Consider the following 24,570-nt stretch of genomic DNA (forward strand, 5'->3'; position numbering starts at 1 on the left):
GTCATAGAGTTGGGAATTAAAAAGCTAGAGAGTTGCCTATTCAAAGCAAACAACTATTTATTTATCAAGCACTTAATATGTACAAGTTATAAGTAGTATTTTCATTATTAACCTTTGGGACAGAATACATGGAAGACTTAGAAGCCAGATGCTAGATTCTAACAGTAAAATGTTGAATTTACAAGGTAATCACCCTTTCACTTTTAGGGGAAACTTTTGCATCCTTGAGCTGGTTGCTATATTGATTTTAGGAAAAATTTTACATTTCTTTTGGGGCACAGTACAAATACAGCATCTGTTTATTTAGATGTTTGTTTGAAGGGGATTTAACGTAGGCGAGACAATGCTCTTTTCTTTTCTAAACTACAGGTTGCATGATGTTTGTCTTATTTTTTATTTGTGTTTTTAATTTTGCAGGCAATAACAGCTGGTGAGTATTTTTTTTTCATGTGAGCTGTTGTTAAGAAAAGGAATAAACAGTTCTGTAGGCACGATGAAACAAACCATACCAATTCACAGAAGAGCAGCCTATACAGTAAGAGCTTCTTGATAAAATTATAAATTTATCAAAAACCTGAAGAGAATAAGTGTATCTCTTGAAGGAAGATGTGGTGTGTAAGGTGTGTCTAAGGTTGGTAGGGGTGATGGTGTCTAGGGGGACTAGATACATTATAAGGATAAATATTCATGGTGAGTGTAGGGAAGACTCTACTTTTTATCGTACCCATATTATCCACTGGATTCTTGGTAGAGCAGATGTAATGGTAACCCTGTTCATATACTTCTGAGATGCTTCTACTACTGTGGGGATGACCAAATGTGAGACACAGGCAGTCTCAAATCCCTGTACAAATGGATCCATGTCCTCTCTCCCTAACTCAGGAAACAACTCTTCCCATCAATGGGCTGGGCTTGCTTTGCTAAAGAGACAATGGTCATTCATGCCCCAGGGAGAAACAGGGATTTAGGAATGACTGTCAGAGTCAAGACTTTACAGAACTTAATCTGAAGAAAACAAAATCTTTCACACAGAAGTCAATTGATAAAGATTCATGACAAAAAGATACTCTTCTAAGCAATTACACTTAGAACACAACAAGTTTAGGAAAAGTATGTTATGAGATCCCTAAGAAAGTATTCAGACTAACCTAGTAGGGAGAGGATTCCCTCAGGCACCCTCTTCCCTGACTCGGGGCTTGTTCCCTGTTCTGTGGTGAGGAGCCTGGAGACTGAGGCTGAAACAAAACCCTGGTAAAAACAAGGTCACATTATGCATGCACTTAACCTAGCTGGGTTTCAAAATATTGATGAAAACCCAAAGGGAAGATGGAAATTTAAATAGTGCCCAGTGCCTGCTTGCCATTTTATTTAATGAGCTTAAGCCCACAGGCAAAGAATGAAGTCAGTAAAATCAGCAATAATCATTTTAAGTTGTAAACCTATTTTTAAAAAGGGAGAAAGATGTTAGTTAAGGTTTTCCCTGATTAATGGCAAAGAAATCAAACATCTGCCAGGCGTGTGGCTGGCCCTCCAGGCCTTAAAGGAAAAAACTGAGTTAATTAATTGAAGGCTAAGGAGAAATTAGTCTGATAAAGTCATCCACAGGAGGTGGAATGATGATGATGGGTGGGAAGGGCCAAAAGAACAGGTCCTTAATTTGCTGAAATTTTCAAAACAGGGAAATTCTTGAGAAAAAGTCTATGGATATAATAGCTCTATGGAATTGTACACTAAAGATTACAATGATACGTTTTTGTGAGTATATCTGTACACAGGTTGTATACACAAAACTATGTACAGGCCTTAGAAACTGGCATTAACAACTAACCTCTTCATATCACGCTAGTCCACTCCATCCTTTTTTTGGAATGTGTGTGAGTCCCGGGTAAGTTGGGGGAAACATAAAGTCTTATGCAGGTGGAGATATAAGCTGTATATTGAGTTGTTGCCATTATTATAATTTGATTTATGTTCACAGGTGGAATTTCAAATCATATAAGTTGTAGAGTGAAAATCATGAAGTTTTTATTATAAAGCCTGGGTCAAATTATTCCCAATAAATCCTTTTGTCGACTTTTATAAAGTTATGGAATAAGGAGCTTGCCTGTTATTCTGTTTTTGTATGTAGAGACACCTGATTTAAGGTGATCTTACTTACTTTACTACTAGATTCAAGATTTTGACACCGAGGTTACATGAATTTAGGTAAGAAGCCTTGTTTTGGAGAATTTGTTTTTTACGACGCTGACTTAAAATGTCAGTGTGTTATAGTGTGAATTTAAGTAGCAATAATTTATCTTTCATTTCAGAGCACTCTGTGGTGTATTATGTGCTTTCAAATGCATTCTAATTTCAATTCTACAAGTATTTATACTGTGAATAATGTAACTGAGTCATGAAGGCAGGTGGTGAAGGTAAAACAGTGAATTGGTCAGTTCTCTCTTTTCAAGAACTCCCTGGTCTTCCAAGATGAACTGATGTCTAATGAAATCATTATGATGTAGAATATGCACAAGTAGTAAAAAGACAAGACAGAGAAATAGTATAGAAAAAAGAGTAATTAACCCTATTCGAAAAAATCTGGACAGTGTGATGTCAGGGATTAAGGGGAATGGAGAGAGTTGAATCTCCTAACAATTTCCGAAGAAATGAGACCAGGCACTGCCATTATTATTACTCCCATTCCACAGAGGCTAAAGGCCGACACAATTCTAAGTGATAAAATCGGATTGCCAATCTTGATCATCTAGCTCCAATTCTAATGGAGTTAGCCCCAGATTTTATGATTGAGGTAACTAAAGAAAAGTATAAAAGAATAGAAGAATAAGCTTCAGAAGCTAAAATTCAGATGGATCTTTAGGAGATATAATATGTAGAAAAAGAACATGTTCTTAAATTATAGCAGGCAAAGGATATCCCAAAATAGGCTGGGAGAGAAAGATGATAAAAATGTCTTCAAAATGTTAAGTGTTGGCTTTTAAATTTGGGAATATGGTAGATAGATGATCAGAGAAACCATACCCAGAACAGCTGATACTCTTCAACAAGATGAACTGAAAACAAACATAACAAACAGATGTTTTTAAAAAATTATTTTGAAACAATTTAAAATTTACAGAAAAATTACAAAATAGAACATATCATTAATGCATACCTTTACACCCATCTTCCCCTAGCTTTCTCTAATTTTGACAACCATAGTACAATGAATGAAAATGGAAAATTAGTATTGGTATATTACCATTAAGTATCTTAGATATTTTTATATTATTATTATTATTATTATTTTCTACACTGCAGCATGCTTCAAGGAAAACTTTTAAAATAGAAAAGGGACAGAAATGAAAGCTGATCACATAACACACATTTGGTCTACTTTGCCTTCCAGTATATTTCTTTAGGTAACAGATTTTTAAAATGTTTACCAGTTTTTTTCCACAATGCCCATTTCCTGTTTTGAGACCTAATCAAGGATTCCACAATACATTAAGTATTGTCTCTCCTTACTGTCCTTCAACTTTTGACATTTCCTAATTCTTTCCTTATCTTTCATAGAGTGGACACTTTTCATGAATACTGAGTAGTTATTATGTAGAATGTCTCCTAGATTCAGTTTGCTTGATATTTTCTCATGATTATATTAAATTTATTCATTTTAGGAAAGATAATATAGAAGTGATGTGGATACTCATTGCATGCCATTGGAGGGTACATAATTTCATTGTTTTATTACTGGTGACATTAACCTTGAGCACTTGATTAAGGTGGTATTTGCTGTATCTTCATCAAAAAGTTACTAGGTTTTCCTTTCCAATTGATAAACATTTGTGAGAGATATTGTGAGGTTATGCTGATATATTTCTCCGCAAAGTTTTGTCAGCTGATTTTGGTATTCATTAGTGGATCATTTTTAAAATTTATTTTTAAAATTAAAATTTTTTTAATTAATAATATTTTATTTTTAGGAACAGTTTTAGGTTCACAATGAAACTAAGCAGAAAGTAGGGAGATCTCCTACACATTCTCTGTCCTTACACAATCACACACTTACCACCATTCCCCCACTACCAACATCCCACCCACATGGTGCCTTTGTTATAACCAATACATGACCCTACATCGGCATATCTTTACCACTCAGTCTATAATTTATGTTAGGGGTAATTCTGGGTACTGTACATTCTATGGATTTTGACAAATGTTTAATGACATGTACCCACTATTACAGTATCATAGAAGATAGTTTCACTACCTTCAAAATCCTGGTGCTCTGGTAATGCACCTGGCAGCCACTATTTTTTTTCTTGTCTCCATGGTTTTGCCTTTTCCAAAGTGATGGCTGGAATCATACATTATGTAGCCTTTTCAGATTGGCTTCTTTCATGCAGTAATATGCTTTTGAATTTCTTCCCTTTTTTTAATGGCTTGATAGATCATTTTTTAAAGAGCTAAATAATATTCCATCGTCTGCATGTACCACAATTGATTTATCTATTTATCTACGGAAGGACATTTCAGTTGCTTCTAATTTTTGACATTTTTGAATAAAGTTGCTATAAACATCTATGGGCAGGCTTTGTGTGAACATAAATTTTAAATTCATTTCGATAAATACCAAGCTGTGTGATTACTGTATTATATGGGAAGCATATATTTAGTTTTGTAGGAAACTACCAAATTGTCTTCGTAAGCAGTTGTACCATTTTGCATTCCAATCAGCAGTGGATGAGAACTACTGTTGCTCTACGTTCCCTCCAGTCTTTGGTGTTACTAGTCTTTTGGAGTTTTGGCTACTCTAATAGGTATTTAGTGGCATACATTTGCTATTGTAATTCACAGTTCCCTAATAATGTTGAACATTTTTCATATACTTGCTTGCCATCAGTATCTTCTCTGTGGGGTGTTTGTTTAGGTCTTTTGCTCATTTTAAAAGTCAGGTTGTTTATTTTCTTATTGTTAAGTTTCAATAGTCTGATACATATTTGGATAATAATCCTTTATCAGATACGTCTTTCACAAGTACTTCCCCCTAGCCTGTGGCTTGTCTTCTCATACTCCTGACAATGTTTTTCACAAGGCAGAAGTTTTTAATTTTAATGAAGTCCAGTTATTAATCTTTTCTTTCATTGGTCTTATCTTTTATGTTGTACCTACAGAGGCATCACCATGCTTCAAAACCACCTAGATTTTCTTCTACATTGTAAGAATTCTATAACTTTGTGGTGTAAATTTAGGTCTATGATTCTCATTGAGTTAATGTAGATTCTTTTTTATGTGTATTTTTAAGTTGTTCCAACCCCATTGTTAAAGGTTACCTTTACTCCATTTTATTTTGCATCTATATTCATGAGAGATGTTGGTCTGCAGTTTTCTAATCTTGTAATGTCTTTGTGTTATTTTGGGATTAGTGTGATGCTGGCTTCATAAAATGAGTTAGAAAATATTCTCTTTAGTTCTCTCTTCTGAATGAGGTTGTGGAGAATTGGCATACTTTCTTCCTGAAATGTTTGATAGAATTCATCAGATAATGTATCTGGTCCTAGTGCTTTCTGTCTTAAAACATTATTAAATATTGATTTAACTTATTCAATAAATACAGGCATATTTGTTTTTTCTTGTGTGAGTTCTGGAAGATTGTGTCTTTTGAGTAATTTGTCCATTTTTATCTAGATTAACAGTTTTGTTAACATAGATTTGTTCATAGCATTCCTTTAATATATTTTTTTTTAAATTATGTTTTACTGACTATGCTGTTACAATGTCCCAATTCCCCCCTCTGTCCCCCTCCACCCAGCATCCCCCACTCTCTCAGGCAATCCCCTCATCATTGTTCATGTCCATGGGTCATGCACATAAATTCTTTGGCTACTCCATTTCCGTTACTGTACATTACATCCTCCTGGCTATTCTGTAACTACCTATTTGTATTTTTTAATCAACTCACCTCTTCATCTACTTCCCCATACCCCACTTCCATCTGACAATCAACAAAATGCTCTTCATATCCATGACTCTGTCTCTGTTTTCATTTACTTGGTTTGCTCAACTGTTGATAGATATATATTTAGTGTCATTTTATTGTTCATAGTTTTTATCTTCTTTTTCTTAAAAATGTCCCTTTACATTTTATATAATAATAGCTTAGTGATGATTAACTCCTTTATTTTTTCTTGATTGGGAAACTCTTTTTTTGCCCTTTGATTCTAAATGATATTTTTGCTGGGTTGAGCAATCTTAGCTGTAGGTCTCTGTTTTTCATAACTTTGAATATTTCTTGCCAATCTCTTCTTGCCTGCAAAGTTTCTTTTGAGAAATCAGCTGACAGTCTTATGGAAAAATTCCCTGTAGATAACTAATTGCTTTTCTCTTGCTGCTTTTAAAATTCTCTCCTTATCTTTAACCTTTGGCATTTTAAGTATGATGTGCCTTAGAATGGGCCTCTTTGTGTTCTCTTGTTTGGGACTCTGTACTTCCTGGACTTGCATGTCTATTTCCTTCACCAAATTAGGGAGGTTTTCTTTCATTATTTTTGAATGGATTTCCAATTCCGTGCTCTTTCTTTTGTCCTTCTAGCACCCCTATGATATGAATGTTGGTTCTCTTGAAGTTGTCCCAGGGGTTACTTATGCTACCTTGGTTTTTGCTTCTTTTCTCTTCTTGTTGTCCTGATTGGTTGTTCTCGGCTTCCTTATGTTCCAAATCATTGATCTGATTCTTGGATTCACCCATTCTACTGTTGTTTCCCTATAAATTGTTCTTTATCTCAACTAGTGTGTCATTTGTTTCTAACTGGATCTTTTTTATGCTGTTGAGGTTCTCACTAAGTTCCTTGAGCATCCTTGTAACCAGTGTTTTGAACTCTGCATCTGATAGATTGTTTATCTCCATTTTGTTTAGTTCTTTTTCTGGAGTTTTGATCTGTTCATTTGATCTTTCATTTTGGCCATGCTTCTTTGTCTACTCTTTTTAGCTGCCTCCCTGTGTTTGTTTCTATGTATTAAATAGAGCTGCTATGACTTCCTGTCTTGGTAGCGTCGCCTAATGTTGTAGGTGTCCTGTAGGGTCCTGTGGCACAGCCTCCCCTATCACCTATGCTGAGTACTTGAGGTGTGCCCTTTGTGTGGGCTGAGTACACCCTCCCCTTGTAGTTGAATTTTGATTGCTGTTGGTGGATCAGTGGGAGGTATTTACCCAGGCCAATCAGTTGCAAGGACTGGTTGTGACCACAAACCTCTGTGGAGGATCAGCTATGCAGGAGCAGGATGGTGGCGCTTTGGTGTAGTCTGTAGATGTCCACGTGCTTGCACAGGCTCTGGAGTTTCCCGGGTGGTGCAAGGCCAAGGTCAGCCTTCATCTGTATTCTACCCAGAGCCACCCTGCATGAGCTTTATAGAACTCTGACATGTCTTGGAGACTTATGCTGGGCTTGGAGATTCCCAGGTGAAGCCAGGCTGTGAATCTAGGCTGGCTGTTGCTAGTGCCAGGCCTGGTGCCACTTTGCAAGAGATACATGGGATGGAGGCTCACTGAGGCTGGCTATTGCTTGTTTGAGAAAATTTAGGAACTTGTGAAGCATGAGCCAAGACCAGCTATTTATGTCACTGTTAGCAGCTTAGGTGGGCTTGTAATTTGGATGGGACAGAGTCTCAGGGGATCTCCAGGACAGGACAGTGTTAGCCAGGCTGATGGAGTCTCTCATATGGCACCTGTCTGCTGGCTCTCTGGTTTTGTCAGTGGAGGATTCAAAAAAGAGACAATGGCTTCTGCCCACCTTTCTGTCTCGGAAAAAGCTGTCCTCCAACTCTTGCCTTGATGCCAGACACTTCAGTTTTTTCCTGCATGCCACTGGTACCTTTCAAGCTACTACCCTGGTGCTAGAGCTCAGAAGAAGTAAATCTGAGTAAGTTCGTGTGTGGGCTCTTCGAGAGGAACTACTTGGGACTCCAGAAGTTTCTTCCACTGACTCAATCCCTGCTGGTTTTTGCAGCTAGAAGTTATAGGGACTTAATCTTCCAGCCACTGGAACCGTGGACTTGGGGGGGATGGCTGTTGTGGGGCTGGGACTCCTTGCTCCTGGGACATCTCTCCTGAATTTTTATCTACCCCACTTGGATGTGGGACCAGCTTGTTCTGTGTCTCTGCCCCTCCCACCAGTCTGGATGGATGTAATTTCTTTAATTTTGTAGTTGTCAACTTCCATTCAATTTGATTTCTGACAGTTCTGAGTGATGGTTGTTTTACAGTTTAGTTGTACTTCTGATGTGTTTGTGTGAGGAGGCAAGCTGTGTTTACCTGTGCCACCATCCTGCCTGGAAGTAGCCTAATAGTTTTTTAATATTCATGGGATGTGTCGTGATATTCTCTTTTCATTTCTGATAACAGTAATTTGTGTTCTTGATCCTTTTTTTTTGTAGCCCTGCTAGAAGTTTATCAAATTTTGTTGAATTTTCAATGAACCAGTTTTTGGCTTTTTAAATTTTCTTTATTAATCTTTTGTTCTCAATTTTATTGATTTTGACTCTACTTTTTATTATATCTTTTCTTTTATTTACTTGGGACTTACCTTGCTCTTATCATTCTAGTTACCTAAAATAGAACCTTAGATTGATTTTAGATTTTTTTCTTTTCTCATGCATGCATTTATCACTATAAATTTCTCTCTCAGTTCTGCTTTTGCAGCATATCTCACAAATATTGATTGGCTGTATTTTCATTTTCTCTTAGTTAAAAACATTTTTAAATTTCTCTTGAGATTTCTTAGTTGACTCTTGTTATTTAGAAGAGTGCTTTTTAATATCCAAGTATTTTGGGATTTTCCACTTATTTTTTCTGTTATTGAATTCTAGTTTTAATTCCATTGTGGCCTGAAAGAAGACAAGGTTATGATTTCTATTCTTTTATTTTTCTTTCTCCCTGTCTTTTCCTTCTGGTATTTCCATTACATGTGATGTGTGTTATAGCTTTTGTGGTTTTCCTAGTTCTTGAATAATCTATTCTGGTTTTTTTCCAGTCTTTTTTTCTTTGCTTTTCAGTTTTGGAAGTTTCTACTGTCATATCCTTAAGCCCAGAGATTCATAATTCACCATACACATTCACTAATGAGCCCATCAAGGGCATGCTTCACTTCTGTTACAGGGTTTTTGATCTCTAGCACTTTTTGATTCTGTCTTAGAATTTCTGTCTCTTTGCTTATGTTATTATCTGTTCTTGCATACTGACTATTTTTATATTAATGCGTTTAGTATATTAAGTGTAGTTAAAAAATTCCTGTTCTGATAATTCCAACATCCCTTCCACATATGATTCTTGCTCTGATGCTTGTTCAGTCTCTTCAAACTGTTTTTCCTCTCCTTCCCTCCCTTCCCCTCCCCTCCTCTCCCCTCCCTTTCCTTTCCTTTTAGTATGCCTTGTAAATTTTTGGTTGAAAGATGAACATGATGTCATGGGTAAAAGGAACTGCAGTAAATAGGCCTTTAGGAATGCAGTGGTAAGGTGTGGGAGGAGAGGAAGCATCCTAAAGTCCTATGATTAGATCCTAACATATTATTCATGTCAGTTGAGGCTGTGCCCTGAACTGTGAACTTCATCAGTGCTTCTCAGTTTGTTTTTCCTCCTGCCTTAAATATGATGGGATGGCTAAAGGGGACTGGAGTTGAGGTTTTCCTTTCTCCCATTTGGAAGGCTAGAATGAGCTAGAATTGGGCATTTGTTTTTCTGCAGGTACGTTTGGCTGTGGTGAAACACTTTCTCTAGAGCGCAGGCCTCCTTAAGAAGAATAGAATGTTCTGATATATTTCAAAGTGTTTCCTTTTCCTCTCCTCCTCATGGAAGCTTGGGGATTTTTCTCCCAGAGTCACCATAAGAAACTGCTAAAACTCCTAGAAGTAAAACTCACAAAAGGGTTGAGGTTTCCTTATGACAGGGTTGAATTTTTAGCTCTCAGAGTTGCTCACATTGAACCTCCAGTAATTTGTCAAATACAGTTCAGATTTTCCTACCCCAGCCCTGGTTTCTGGGGATGTGGTTTCTGCTCAGAGATTTATCCTCCAGTAAGTGGTGATTCTCTTGCATCTGTTTGTCTTGTATCCCCAATATTGGGACAGTTGCTTTACCCTGTGACCTCACTTTTCTTATGCACCTAAGAAGAGTTGTTGATTTTTCAATTCGTCCAGCTGTTTACTTCTTACAAAGGAGGTGTGACTTCTATACTCCTTATATGCCAGACTGGAAAGCAGAAGTCCTGTAGTGGATCTTGCCTGCAATAATTACTGCTGTGGTGTTTGATCATATTGATTTTCTCTCATGTATTCTGCATTTGTTTCCCATATATTTGTTTATTCAATTATGTTTATATTAGTATAGACTCATACATACAGATATTCATTTAATTCTATGGGTTATAATTTGATATTATCAATATTTACTTCATTACTCAAAGTGTCTCAGCTTTGGCATAGAGAGTACCCTCTGGTTGACTCTTGTGTCAAATGAACCTTTAAAAAAATGCATGGACAGTGTCATGTAAGTAAACAGGGTTTGGTAAGAAAGTACTGAAACTGTTGTTTCCCTCCCTGCCAGGTTTCTGTTAATATTCATCAGTTTAGTAACTCTCTTTTAACAGGACAAATGCATGAGGAAAGGGAGACAAAGCCTCTGGTCTGAGCAGAGTAACGATTGAATAGCAGCCCATATACATAAAAGTTTCTGTAAGAAATAACACACTCAGTGAAGGAACTAGGGGTACTCTTACAGAGAAAAACAGTGGAACGACACGGCAGTCTTGGCTTCAGACCCTGGCAGAATACAAGAAAAGTTAAGATAGTCTTCCTTGGGAATTCTTAACCAGAATTTTCACTATCTTGCTTTGGAATTCAAATTCACACTTTCTGTAATTGATGCGGAAGAACAAAAGACCAAGAATATGCACTGGCCAGTGTGATTCAGTTGGTTGGAGTGCTGTCATATGGACCAAAAGGCTGGGGGTTCAATTCCCAGTCAGAGCACATGCCTAAATTGCAGGTTTGATACCTGGTCAGGGTGCATATAAGAGGCAACCAATCAATATTTCTCTCTCACATTGATTCTCTCTCTCTCTTCCTCTTTCTATAAATACAATAAACATTTTCAAAAATATTTTTAAAAGTCTGAGAATAAACAAGACATTCCTGGAAAAGAATTAGGGAGGTTTGCTTTGCCTTATATCAAGACATATTATAAAACCATCCTATATAGAGTAGTGTGGTTTTGGCAATGTGACAAATAGATGTAAGAATAGAATAGAGGCCATAAATCAACATATTCATATGTGGAAAACTGATGTAGACAGAGCCAACATTGGAGATCAATAGCAAAATAATTTAATAAGGTGATGTCATGATAACTGGCTATCCATTCAGGGAAAATATGACAATAGGTTCCTACCTCACCTCATATCTTATTTAAAAATCAATTACTAGTGGGTCAAAACTTTAAAGTCAAAGGAAATTTTAAAAATTCTAGATATTAACCATTATCAGATGTATCTATCATTGGTGAATATATTCTGTGCAGTAGGTTGTCTTTGTTTTGTTGAGATTTCCTTTACTGTGCAAAATCTTTTTAATTTGACATAGTCTCATCTGCTTATTTTTCTTTTGTTTCCCTTGCCCTAGGACATATATAAAAAAATATTACTTAGAGCAGGTTTACAGAGTCACTGCCTATCGTTTTCTTCTACAAGTTTTATGGTTTGGGGACTTATATTTGTCTTTATTTTGAGTTTATTCTTGAATATAATGAGTAAAGGTGTTATACTTTTAATTTTTGCATGTATCTGCCCAGTTTTCCCAACACTATTTATGTTTTTCCCCTTTTGTCATATATTAATTGACTCTATAGGTATGGATTTGTTTCTGGACCCTGTATTCTGTTTCACTGACCTGTGTGTCTTTTTTTATGCCAGTACCATGTGGCTTTGTCACTATATCCTCATAATATATTTTGATATCAGGTAGCATGATACCTCCAACTTTGCTCTTCTTTCTCTGGATTGTTGTGGCTATTCAGGGTCTTTTGTGGTTCCATATAAATTTGAGGATTATTTAACACCCAAAACCAAACAATCCAATTAAAAAATGGACAGATGACCTGAATAAACACTTCTCCAAAGAGGACATATAGATGTCCAATAGACATATGGAAAAATGCTCAACATCGCTAATCATCACAGAAATATAAATTAAAACCACAACGAGATATCACCTCATACCTTTCAGAATGGCCATCATAAAAATATCAATAAACGATGTGTGCCGGTGAGGTTGTGGAGTAAAGGGAACCCCAGTACACTGTTGGTAAGAAGGCAGAGTGGTGCAGCCACTATGAAAAGTAGTAGGGATGTTCTTCAAAAAATCAAAAATAGAACTATTGTATGACCCAGAAATTTTACTTCTGGGTATTTATCCAAAGAAATCCCAAACACTAATTAAAATAGATACATGTACCCTTATGTTCATTGTAGTGTTATTTAAAATAACCAACGTATGTACACAAGTGATGTACCAATAGGTAGACAATTAGATAAAGAAAATGTATATATAAATGATAAAATACCATTAAGCCACAGAAAAATGAAATCTTACCATTTATGGCAACATGGATAGACTTAAAGGGTATTATGTTAAGTAAAATAAGTCAGATAAAGACAAATACCATACAATTTTACCTATATCTAAAGAATGAAGTAAACAAACAAACAAAAAGGTAACAGGTTTATAGATAAAGAGAACAAACTGATGGTTGTCAGGTGAAAGAGGGGTTGGGGGCTGAGTGAAAAAGGTGAGGAGATTAAGAAATACACGTTGGTAGTTACAGAACAGTCATGGGGTGTGAATTACATCACAGAAAATACAGTCAATAATAATGTAGTAACTGTGTATGGTGCCAGGTGGGTACTAGATTATCGAAGCACATCACTTTGTAAATTAAACAGCCTAACCACTATGCTGTACACTTACACTATTAGAAAATAATAGTAAAAGTCAACTGTAATTGAAAAATAAAAGAAAAATCTTTCCCTTCCACCATGAAGGCATGCAAAAAGAAACAATTTTGAACTTTCACAATAACATAGAAGGCTATCTTGATGAGCTTGGGATAGGAGAGAATTTCTTAAAATTCAGACAGTGAAAATTATAAAGGAAGTTGACTATATTTAATTAAACTAAAATCAAGTCTTTAGCTTTATTTCTTATCAGAAGATACTATGAAGAGTATGATTATATAAGTCATACATTGGAATAAATTACTTTCAAAATATAATATCAAAAATTATTAGTACCCAAATATATAAAGAATTCTATGATTCAATGATAATGTGATAAACAACTCAATACAAAAATAGCAAAAGATAAATATGTAAATGAATGTTGCACAGGAGAGAAAACATGTTTGGGGAATAAATATATTGAAGATGCACAGCCTCATTAGTAATAAAAAATGAAAATGTAAACAACAAGACAATATAATTTCAAATGCACCCAAATGGCCATTGTGAAGTCTGACAATCAAGTGTATTCTTTTGTGCATGAGGCAGGGTCACAATGCCAAAGTTAAGTTCAAATTCCAGATCTGCTGCTTATCAGTGGTTTTATCCTTGATAAGTCACTCAAGCTCTAGCTGAAGTTTCGTCACTACAATGTGCAGAATGTAACCTCTTTGCCAGTTACATTTCTTAGACTTGTGAGGAACAAGCATAATGCATGACAGCATCTGTTATAAAATTTGGTGAAGTAAAGAGGGTCATAGATTATGGCTGTTAAAATTGAGATAAGTTGGGGTGGTAGTCTAGGAATATAATGTTTACAGCAAATTTTCACTCAACATAATTAATTCAGAGTTAATGTATTAGGGTTTTAAACATAGTCCTTCAGAGCTAGTAATAACAACAATGGCAGCAATAACAGGGCTTACCATGAGGGCACATCATTCAGTGTTTTTATTCATTATTTCACTTAATCCTCAGGCTGACTTTATAAAGTAGTATTATTATCTCCATTTTACGGTTGAGGAAATTGAAACTGAAAGAGTTTACTGAATTCACTTGCCCAAGGTCATACAGAGTCAGTCATTTGTAGTCTTGGGGGTAGAACACAGGCCTTTCTGGCTTGACTATAATCCTCTAGTGTAGATGATTCCTCTTTAGCAGACAGACACAGAAACAAAACTTTGGACTTATGATCAATTTTCACAATTAGTGATCAATACAAATTTAGGTACAGAATATAGTGTTGAACCAATGCCAGTATTTTTTTAAAAAGAGTGAAGAATTTCAGAGTTTTTATCGGTGTGCTGTTAGGATTTCCAGTCTAATCATTTGTCAGGGTATTGCTATTTTGACAGAAATGAGGACAGGAAAAAAGAAAGAGAATTTCAGTCGAGACCTGGTAACCTGAATTTGTCTTTCTCTGTTGTGTGAAGTTCCACCAGCCCACCCCAGGGGCCTCCAAAATCTAATTCCCTTCAGGAATAATTGCAATTATCATGCAGAATGGAAACAGAATGCTAAAACTTTTGATACAGTCATACACAAAGTTTTTTTAAAGTCAGATTCTTGCCCCTCTGGTTCCTAAACCAACCAAAATCTTGCCCCTCAACCCATGTATTAATACTGCTTTCCAAAAACACAGACATGTTGACTTTCAAAGTAAGATAGGACCTGGAGTCTCGGGGTGCAGTCTTGCCTCTTATAGTGCCATACCTCACCTAGACGAATGCCCAATGTGTTCTGGTTTCAATTTTGAGAAATGTAATTTTTTAAGGTAGCTTCATCTATCTTCAAAGAGCTCTAAACGTTAACAACAAAAACAATGACAATAGTACATATTTTTATTCAAAGTTTATGATATTAGAAAACATCATATGTTTTCTAGACCAATCTTTACAGAAAGTGCACACAGTCCAAGAATTGTGCATTTCTAAACAACTTTAGAAATATTTTTAGGTAATGGAAATGCAAAATATTTATCAAGGTAAACATCAGCAAGATGGAGGTATTTACAAAGTCAATCAGTGTTTGTTTATTTCTAACAAATTGTTGGATGTTCTTTTTGAGAATCTGAGTTACATTTTTCTCTATACTAGATAATGTATCTTTGCAATAATTTATTTATAATTTTGACCATATTCAAAACAATGAACTTTTCTTAAGGCAACAGAGTTACTTTTAAGCCACTAAATATTATTATAACCTTACGATTAGTGTTTTCATAAGATAATAAATTAGACAGTTATCAGTCCTCAGTTTTAAATCCTTGGGACATATATGATATGGCTTTAGTATATTTTGTCTTATTTTATTGAATATTTTATTTTATTTTATTTTAGTTTTTGGCCTTAGCATACCTTAGTTTTAATTTTTTCCCCTTGAAATCACAAACACTACAGCTTACATACATAAAAAATGCATGAGCTTCCTGTAGTCTTGTAGTCAGATGTTTACTCTAAGTTACTTGAAATGACGAAATCTGTCTTTACTGATGTCTGTTTCAGAAATCATACACCAAGAAGCAACACTGTACAATGCTTAGTGCACATGCAGCTTTTTCACATCTAGGAATGGGAAGGTAACTTAATGGTAGAAGGATCATGTCATCTACCAGCCTTCAGCCACAGGTTATGTGTGACCAACTAATGCCAGCCCACACCAAAGCTGTTCAGACAAAGGCACATTGTCTCCAAGAAAGAGAAAGAAAGCTTTTCAGGCAGATGGACAGTATAAGAATAAAAAATTAGGCTACAGTCTTCACTTATTCTGTTCATAGGCATAACCCAAAAAAATCTGCAATGTATTTTTAGCAACTTGATGGCAAGTGAATGGATTTTACACTTCCATTTGAATCAAAACTAAGTTAAATAAAATCCCAACACTACTATCATCTTTTCAGAATCACTTGTCTTGAGTCTACCTGTCAATATATTCTCCTTCCTTGCAAGGTACATGATAATCTCATTTAAAATCATAGAATTCCATGACACCGAGAAAGGTGACGCAGTTTCTTGCTGTTTGCTGTTATAGCATTACTCCTGAGTGATTGCTTATCCACAGCGACTTCACTGTTTTATGTTATCAGATTTCTGAACACCTTTCAGTTTATTTTTAGATCACTCTTTTTGGGGGCAGATTGAGATTTATAGATGCATTATTTCTAATTTTCAGGGATCAGCATTTACAAGGAAACAACAAAACCAAACCCTCAAATCATTCTCAAACCCCACCCCTACTAATCTCTACTATCTGGCTTGTAAGTGAGGGTAGCCATAAATCAGTATATCTTAAGTATTGTGTTTTGGATTACATGCATAGAAAATGTTGCTTGATGTAAATAAAACACAAACAAAAACTCTGAGATATCATACAAAGTATATAAGCATATAGAATATATAAGCATGCAGACCCTAAGTGTTTATACCAATCTTCATTCAAAAATCAAAACTCAAACATCTCACACCTTAAGCATGTTGAGTGTACATTTCTAAAATAATCACTTTTTCAAGGGATTTATCATTTGAGGTTTTCATTCTACATTCACCTAGAGAGTAGATTTCCAGAGAATTCAAACATATTAAGTAGTTTCAAATCTCAGAATATCAAAAATAAAGTTAACGTAATCACTGATCAGTTCAATCAATGGCAATCACCGAGGAGGACTAAGGGCTTACAGACTAAACAAAATGTATTGGGAATTGCTTGTTAATGATCAGAAGGAAGGGGATGCTCACAAGAAGGGATGCGTTTTTGAGAAAGAGGTAGGGAACATGAAACCAGACAAGACAAGTCCAAGGGCAAGGACAGAGAAGAGAGTAGCAAGCCAAAATGGTAAAATCAAAATAAAGAAGACACTGTCAGAGATCAAGAGTGAGAGTGGGAAAGCTGAGAACTATCTACAAGGGAGAAAATTCTTAGTGTAGCAACCAACAAACTGATACACCTTGGTGGCATCTTATCAATTTACCTTTTGCTATCCTGAAAGGCACATATTTCAATACCTTTGAAATCCAGTGTGTCATTTAGTGCATTACTTTAAGAAGGTGAAGATAAGAAAATTTTAGACTGCATATTTTATTATTTAATCTACTTCTCACAATATTACATATATAATATTAAGTAAAATTGCAACATTAAAGGTATAACAGATCAGATTTGCTGCAGATAATAAATTAACTACAGCCATTGCATGCTATAAAATACCATCTTTTTCTAATAGTGGACTGCTGGTTTTAGACTAAAATGTTGCCCCAAATGACCTAGCACAAAACTGACAGGGGAAGAAATTCTCTTGCTGGTAGGAGGAAGCTCAATTTTCAATCCATGAAGCTCTGTTTTTACTGAGAACTGAAAGACAAAATTTGATCCAGCCTTCAAAGGTGAATTCATAAAATAATGAATTTGTCAATGACCAATTTATCAAATTTGTAAACATTCATTTACTAAAACTTAGCTTATTTTAGCTCTTTAGAAAAATTTTAGTTATGCTATAGATAAATGTAAAAGGAGCCAGGACTCCAGGTTTCTGGGTCCTTCAATTCCTCCCTGTTCTTCAGTGCCCCCTGTGGGATGCACAGCTGAGGCTGTGTTGTGTCTGGCTTCAGGGACAAAGCAGAGAGCTGTAAAAATCATCTCGTTAGATCTGAATCATTGTAAATGCTATAAAGAGTTAAAATGTATTTTATTAAATAGGTAAATTTGATCACTTCCAAAAATTTGGGGGAAAATCCTAAACATGATAAAGTGTTAAAAATTTACAAAAATCACTTAAAATATTAGAAAGATATAAGTATAAACTGTTAAACTTCTATATTAAAATTACAGTTATAGTCATAAAAAGAAAATAGTCATAGAATATATTCAAGAGCAGTAGAGTAATAATCATATACACAAAAAGAACATTCCATAAGAATAAGCCATTCTATGACTGGCTTTTGAAAAATGGAAAATTCTCTCAAACTGAAAAAAACTATATGATAGATATTTCATGAGAAATATATACATAAGAAAATGTATTCATATTAATTATTCAATAAGATTCTTTCTCAAAATAAATTATTAATAAATTTTAAACTTGGTGAGTTCTGTAAATTGGTCATTTGGCAAATGGAGTCTTCAGAGAATTACGTTTTCACCAATGGGACCACTTTAACTTTCTTAAGATGACATTGTGTTTGAAAAATTCAAAATAATTGACAACATTTAAAAGTCAAGAAATTTCTTGGAAAGCTCTGAATTATTACATTATTTCTGGAAGACTCAAAAATCTGCAACACTGAACCTACATTTTTATACAGTTGTGTTAGCTGGGCTGCAATATGGACATTCCCTTTGGGAGGGCCAGAGGTAGGGTGATCACATAGCCGGTAGGCTCATTGGAGTCCTGGTTTGTGCCTGTTTTCCTGGTATAATTTTTAGTGGTGCCCACTATCACTATTATAAGTGTCCAGTTTGATGGATAAATTGTATGGTCATTCTTGTTAGTGATCTTCAGTTCTCTGTAGCTCTTAAGACACCCTTTAAATTGGCCTTCTTTGCACACCATCTGCCTGGGCCTGCAAGCATTTGAATGTGTTATTCCTGCTCTACTAACCCTCTGTCTAGGTCATGTATGCAGAAATATGTGGCTAATTCTTCATCAGTGATGGATAAAAAGGCTTTGTTGTGCCTTCTTTATGCTACCTCTTACACAGCATGGTTTTAACTAGAGATTCTGCATGATATTGTTTATTTTTTTGCCTTATGGATTTTCACTATAGGAGGCATAACATTATCACTTTAACTACAATACTATGTGTACACTTTCATATTTACCTTTTAACCAGGTTTGCACTAACAATTTCATGTAATATCTACTCGCTTATAAAGCTAAACGGTTATCCCTAACTAGCTAATTTAATCTGCAAACCCCAAGCTGCTGCTTGGCATGTGCCAAGCCCTGTGCTAAACACTGAGCATACAGAGATGAAAGACATTATGCCACTCGTGTTATTATGAGTCACTATTTCTTACCCCAAAATAGTCAGTCTTGGCTTTTGTTTGTTTGTTTCTTATCTCTGCATATTTTTTCTTGTCTTACCATCTTTTTTATGAAGATGGTGCCAAATGATGTGATTGTGTGTGTGTGTGTTGGAGGAGGAGGAACCGATTTGAGCAAAGACATTCTACTTAATCCCATACACTTTTGTATGCATAGAAACAAAGAGATACTAAAGAGCTAGGCTACTCGCTATTTCAGTTAAGGCCTCAGAGGTTTCTTGATTCTTGGCGGGTTACAACAATCTTGATTTAGACTGGTTTTCTGAAAATGTGATTTTCATCACTTCAACCAGTGCCAGTTGTCTCCTCAAGGGTGACTAGCATCCTCGCAAAACCTAAACCGAAATAAAATATCCCTATTTTTGTTCTGTTTTCTACCATCTCTATATTCTTGCTTTTTCTTCTAGTAGGATATTCCTGAAAGGATATTGACCCATAAAATAAAAGGACCTTCCTATTTTTGTAATACTAACTGATACCTTGCCTTCAACCACCAGGAGTACCATTTCCTCCAGCCTCTTTGGCGGAGAATGTGAACTTCCATGAGGCTGTCCTGGGAATTTTTCACTGGTGTCACTAGGAAGTCCTTTCTAGGTAGAGATGGTTAGGCTCAGGAAAGCGTAGCCTAATTTCCAGGGAACGGCTATAAAAACTCTAAGTTGGATCAGGAAAGACATGTTCCGTTTCATTGGGAATCATTGTTTTAAGATGTTCTAAGTCACATAAAAATGGAATTTTTTTTGCATTTGGTAAGTGCTTCTCAATCTCAGAAACATGACTACTTGACATCTTAGAGCAAAGAACATTAATGTGTTGATTTTTCCAATAAATTTTAATACAATGTGCTTGTAGGAGACCTGGACCACACTAGCCAGATCTCCTAAGAAATTAATGATAAACAGGAATGTTTTATATGCTGATTTATACTTGTTGTTTTACATTATAACTCTGACAGTTAAGAAACACTAACATATTCATGTTCACAGTCTATAGCATTCTTTTTCTTAGGGGAAAAAAAGACAATCAGTGTTGTTATTGAGGGCTATAATACTGTACATTGAGACAACCAAGGGAACCATGATTGAAAAAAAACCCACGTGTTTCTGAAAGTAATTGTACTTGCTACTTTGTTGGAAAGTCTACACTATTATAACCAGCAACTACCAGGAACTTTCTCAAGGAGTATTGCCAGGTCATTCACCAAATGTTTTTAAACAAATACATTTATATCACTGCAGGAATATGTACATATTAAAAACAATGAACACTCAGTACCAATTTTACATGGTAAATACTAAGAAATTCTTAATTTTTAAGTTCTTGTGTATTTATTTTAGGATCCATAAAATTTTTGTCACCACTTTAACTCAATTAGGCTCGATACAATTAGGTTATAATTAATGATATGCTGCTAACTTGGCTCTACTCCAAACCCAAAAAAGCCTGGATTTGTTATGGTTGCTAATTTCCATACTGTAAATTCTCCCAGAATTGCTAATTTCTCCTACAGCTTCCTAGAGTCTATATAAGCTGATCCCAGCATACTATCGAGAGCTTTTTACTAGTTGCTGTCTAGTTTTGAAGTTGCACCTAACCTTCTATTGATTATTTGATTAGATTATAAGGACATATTAATAAATTACCTCTTAAGAAAACCTGTTTTACAGGGAACTGTAAAATTTTAAAGAAACCGATAAGAAGTAATTGATGAAGACCTATTTAAGTAATTTTTTTCTCTTATTGATTCTAGAGAGGGTGGAAGGGAGGGAGAAAGAGTAAGAGAAATATCATTAAGAGAGAGAAACACTGATTGGGTGCCTACCATACACACCTTGACTAGCGTCCAAACCTACAACCCAGGCATGTGCCCTGACCAGGAATTGAACCTGTGACATTTTGGTTTTCAGGGAGATGTCCAACCAACTGAGCCACACTGGCTAGGGCCTATTTTAATTTTTAAAAGTGGACATTAACACATTGGTAAATAGATGTCGGGTCATGTTGGTTGTTTGAGTGCAAAATGAGACTTGTTGGGTATAATTCTGCTTTCCATATCCATCATTCATTTGAGTTCGGTTAACTCCTATGACAATCTTACACAAAAAGAATTCATGTCAGTCTCCTGCTATCAGTTTTATGGAACCATTTTATTACCTACTTAAACTCCTTAAACTTAATTTTTCAAGAAAGTCTTATTTGCAAATGTTCTAAAGACAGTTGCCACCTGCAGCATTGGCCTCCCTTCCCCATTTATATAGTATAAATTTCTTCCTAGGAGTTGCGTTTGGATTAAGTGTAGAAACCATCTACACTTGCTAAATTTTTGGGTTGGTAGAGTGGATGAATAAGAAACAATGTACATATACATTGGGAAATTAAAATTGAGAGAATTCATAAAAAAGAGGGGAAGTCTGATATGATGAACTTGACCCGGGAAGAAAAATAGCCTTGGTTGTCACAGGCGAGTAGAAACTCTGAATATAGCAATGAGGCTGTCTCACAATTCTTGGACTTTTTTTGCCATATTTCTAGGTTCTGGGAATGAGAATATTAAGAGTTATTTCACTAAGTTTTTGTGAAACATATTTGGATTCAAGAGGCAAATACTTCAGGACATCCAACGACCCTTGTAGTTACAACTGATGTCATCTCCTCTAGAAATGGGATCCTGGGGTCCTTTTTATGTAGTTGGATTTCATTTCCAGAAGTCAAGAAAGAGACAGTCCCAGTTGTGCCATTACAACCAGGATTAGGAATGTTCTTTAGAGCAAGAGGTCAAGTTCATTTCTAGTCTTCCATGAAAGTTTTTACCATCATTATCAGTGAGCTCATGTCTGGAAAATTTGAATTTTACCAAGAGCTATGAACATAGAATAGCTTTAATTAAAGAAAAATAATAGTCAATAATTGTTGGTTTGACATTTATAAGACAATAATTCTGGTAAAATCATAGTCCATGAGAGAAATGGAAAGTTCTGTTATAGTATTACCAGAAGCTGAGAATAAAATTAGTTTAACTTGAAATAAATCTTCACAGAAGTTACAACAAACATACCGGGCAGCTTCTGAATATCTCTCCAGACATCTAAACACTGTTGCCTGACGAAGATGATTTCGGAAGTAGGCTGGGTTTAAAACAATGCTCCTGTAAAAAGATAAAAGAAATGCAAATGTTATTAGATTTTTAAAACACAATTACCAGAAGTGTATAGAAATGAAATAACATGCATCCAATTTTATATACTATATATTTTAAAAGATACTAATGAATGAAACCCTTTCTTCCTGTAATTGTCAGTGAAGACAAATAAACAAGTGTTATTGAAACGCTAATGAAATTTGCATGATGAAAGCAATTTTATTTATAGCACTGGAGGTCTTTTGTGGATATGACAATAACAAAGAAGTTGAAGCCAACTTATATTACATGTCATTATTTTATTTTTTTATGTTACTAAATCAGGCAAAAATCACAGGTTATTTATGGTATGTCTACCTATGACAAAGAAAAAGGTTGCTAGCTACTGAATTTTCTTTCAAAGAAAGGAACTGGAACTTGGGTGACATGTTCTTTTGCACTCCATAATTAGTTTCTGCATCTTCCCCCAGTTGGATCATGTAGTGGAATGAAGAAACCCCATAGTGCTTAAGGACTCTGGTCTTGACCTTGACAGTTTTGCTAGGGCCTTTATTAAGTTTGGGTTTCCATTTTTCTCTTCAACTAACAAGTCTTGATTATTCCTCTAGCATTTCATAAAGTTCTGGAGCCTCAGGCCAAGCCTAGAGGAGATGATGATCACTCCCCACCTGCCTTCTTCTCCTAGAGATGAACTGGTAGACATTTTCTTTCCTTGCCAGGCATTGTTCAAGACATTTGACATAATGAGGTGAACCAGACAGATGTAGACCATGGCCCATCACCGATTAAGGAGACAGTATTAGTGAAAACTTGAAATGTAGTTTATGTTAACAGTGTATTATGTTATTGATGTGGGGTAAAAAATGTTTCAGAACTAACATGGGATTATTAAGCAATGTTCTTATTAGCCTGTTTTTAAAACAAGTTGGTGAGAATCTTTTGGAAGTTACTATTAAAGTGGTTCTTAATCTTTTCTTCAGAGATTCACAGGGCTTTTTGAGAATCAGATGAAAGCTATAGACTTCTGTCCAGAATAATACATATAATTGCCAAAGTTTAGGGAATTCATTTGACCTATTAAGGCTAGTTAAGAACTCCAAATTTAAAAAAAATGCAGACAAAAATAATTCCAATCCCAGAAATATTGCTTGGGCAAAGAAAAAACTAGAAAAGGAACATTTATCTGGCCCATGTAAAATTATAGAATTGTGAGGAGATGGATTGATTAAATAGTTAAGCTTACTTTAAGCACCAGTGAACAGAAACCAGAGAGGTGAAGGGACCTCTCTAAAATCAGATATAACTAGTTAGTCAAAGAGTTTCAAATTTATTGTGTTTTCCATCTTTAGCCACAGCACTTTGCATTATACCTTACTGCCTTTCTTGTGGTGATTTCTGAATTAAATGGGTCTGATTTAGTGAAGTTCACTGTACTTTATGACTAATAATTTATACAAATTAATACATTAATTACCCAATAACAAAAATTATTTGCTTTGGTGATTTCTGATTAAAATGATGGAAGTGTAAAAACTATTGTATGAGTTTATTCCACACCAATACCAAACTAATTCTTTATATTAATCAGAAAAGAATATGTTTACAAAGCATGTTTATATGTTTTATCCCTATAAAAATAATCTTGTAAAAGTAGATCAGTCTAAGAGTAGAGCTCTGTCTAGTGGCCTGGGTCTTCCAAATCTAATCAGAACTTTTTCTTTCACATCAAATAATTCTTTCTTCTTACTATGTAATCATATCTTCACTTATGCATTTTTAGTAAGCACCTAAAAAATCCTTAGTGAGTGGATGTTTCTAGTCTGACATCTTTTGCCCATGATGTAGTGTTCTGGCTTTGCTAAGCTGTTCTCCAAAAGTCTTGCTCTGCCAAAATTCTTTTGACCAAAATAGAAGGATGGGGAGTGGTAGGCAGAAGTAGTAGTGAGGAAAGGGTTCAGTGAGAGAAGAAGGAGGGAAGGAAGAGTCATTAAAGTAGCTTTTTGATATAAGTGGAGGAGGAGATTTTTGTGGGTAATTGAAGGTTGGTGAAGGAAACACTGTCTCAGTGTGATTTTTAAAAAAAGATTTTTAAGAAAATTGCTTGTAATTTCAAGGCTTTTTATGATGTTGAAGAAATATAGTGAAGGACATGAGTTTAGAATCACTATTGCTAGACTGAACCAGGTTCTTTTAACCATAACATCACCCTACACTCCTTAAGAGGAACCCAAAGAAAACCTGGACTCAGTCTACCCAGAGAGTTGGAGATATAATTACAAAAGAATGTTTAGAAATTTGGACTAAAATATTACATCTGGCAACTTATTATTCTTCACTCTTACAATTATTGCAGCATTCACTGTGTGCT

At 35.2% G+C, this 24,570-nt stretch overlaps 1 protein-coding gene across 1 annotated transcript in view; it reads right to left on the bottom strand.

Moving 5' to 3' along the window:
* The window catches only part of SPATA16 (spermatogenesis associated 16), a 184,543-nt gene that overhangs the window by 91,903 nt on the left and 68,070 nt on the right, over window positions 1-24,570 (bottom strand). Inside the window, exon 3 of the mRNA XM_028505287.2 lies at window positions 22,119-22,208. Coding sequence (XP_028361088.1) covers window positions 22,119-22,208 — 90 coding nt within the window. The remainder of the gene's footprint in view (window positions 1-22,118; window positions 22,209-24,570) is intronic.

Source organism: Phyllostomus discolor, chromosome 2 (genome assembly GCF_004126475.2).
Source record: "Phyllostomus discolor isolate MPI-MPIP mPhyDis1 chromosome 2, mPhyDis1.pri.v3, whole genome shotgun sequence".
Lineage (NCBI taxonomy): Eukaryota > Metazoa > Chordata > Mammalia > Chiroptera > Phyllostomidae > Phyllostomus > Phyllostomus discolor.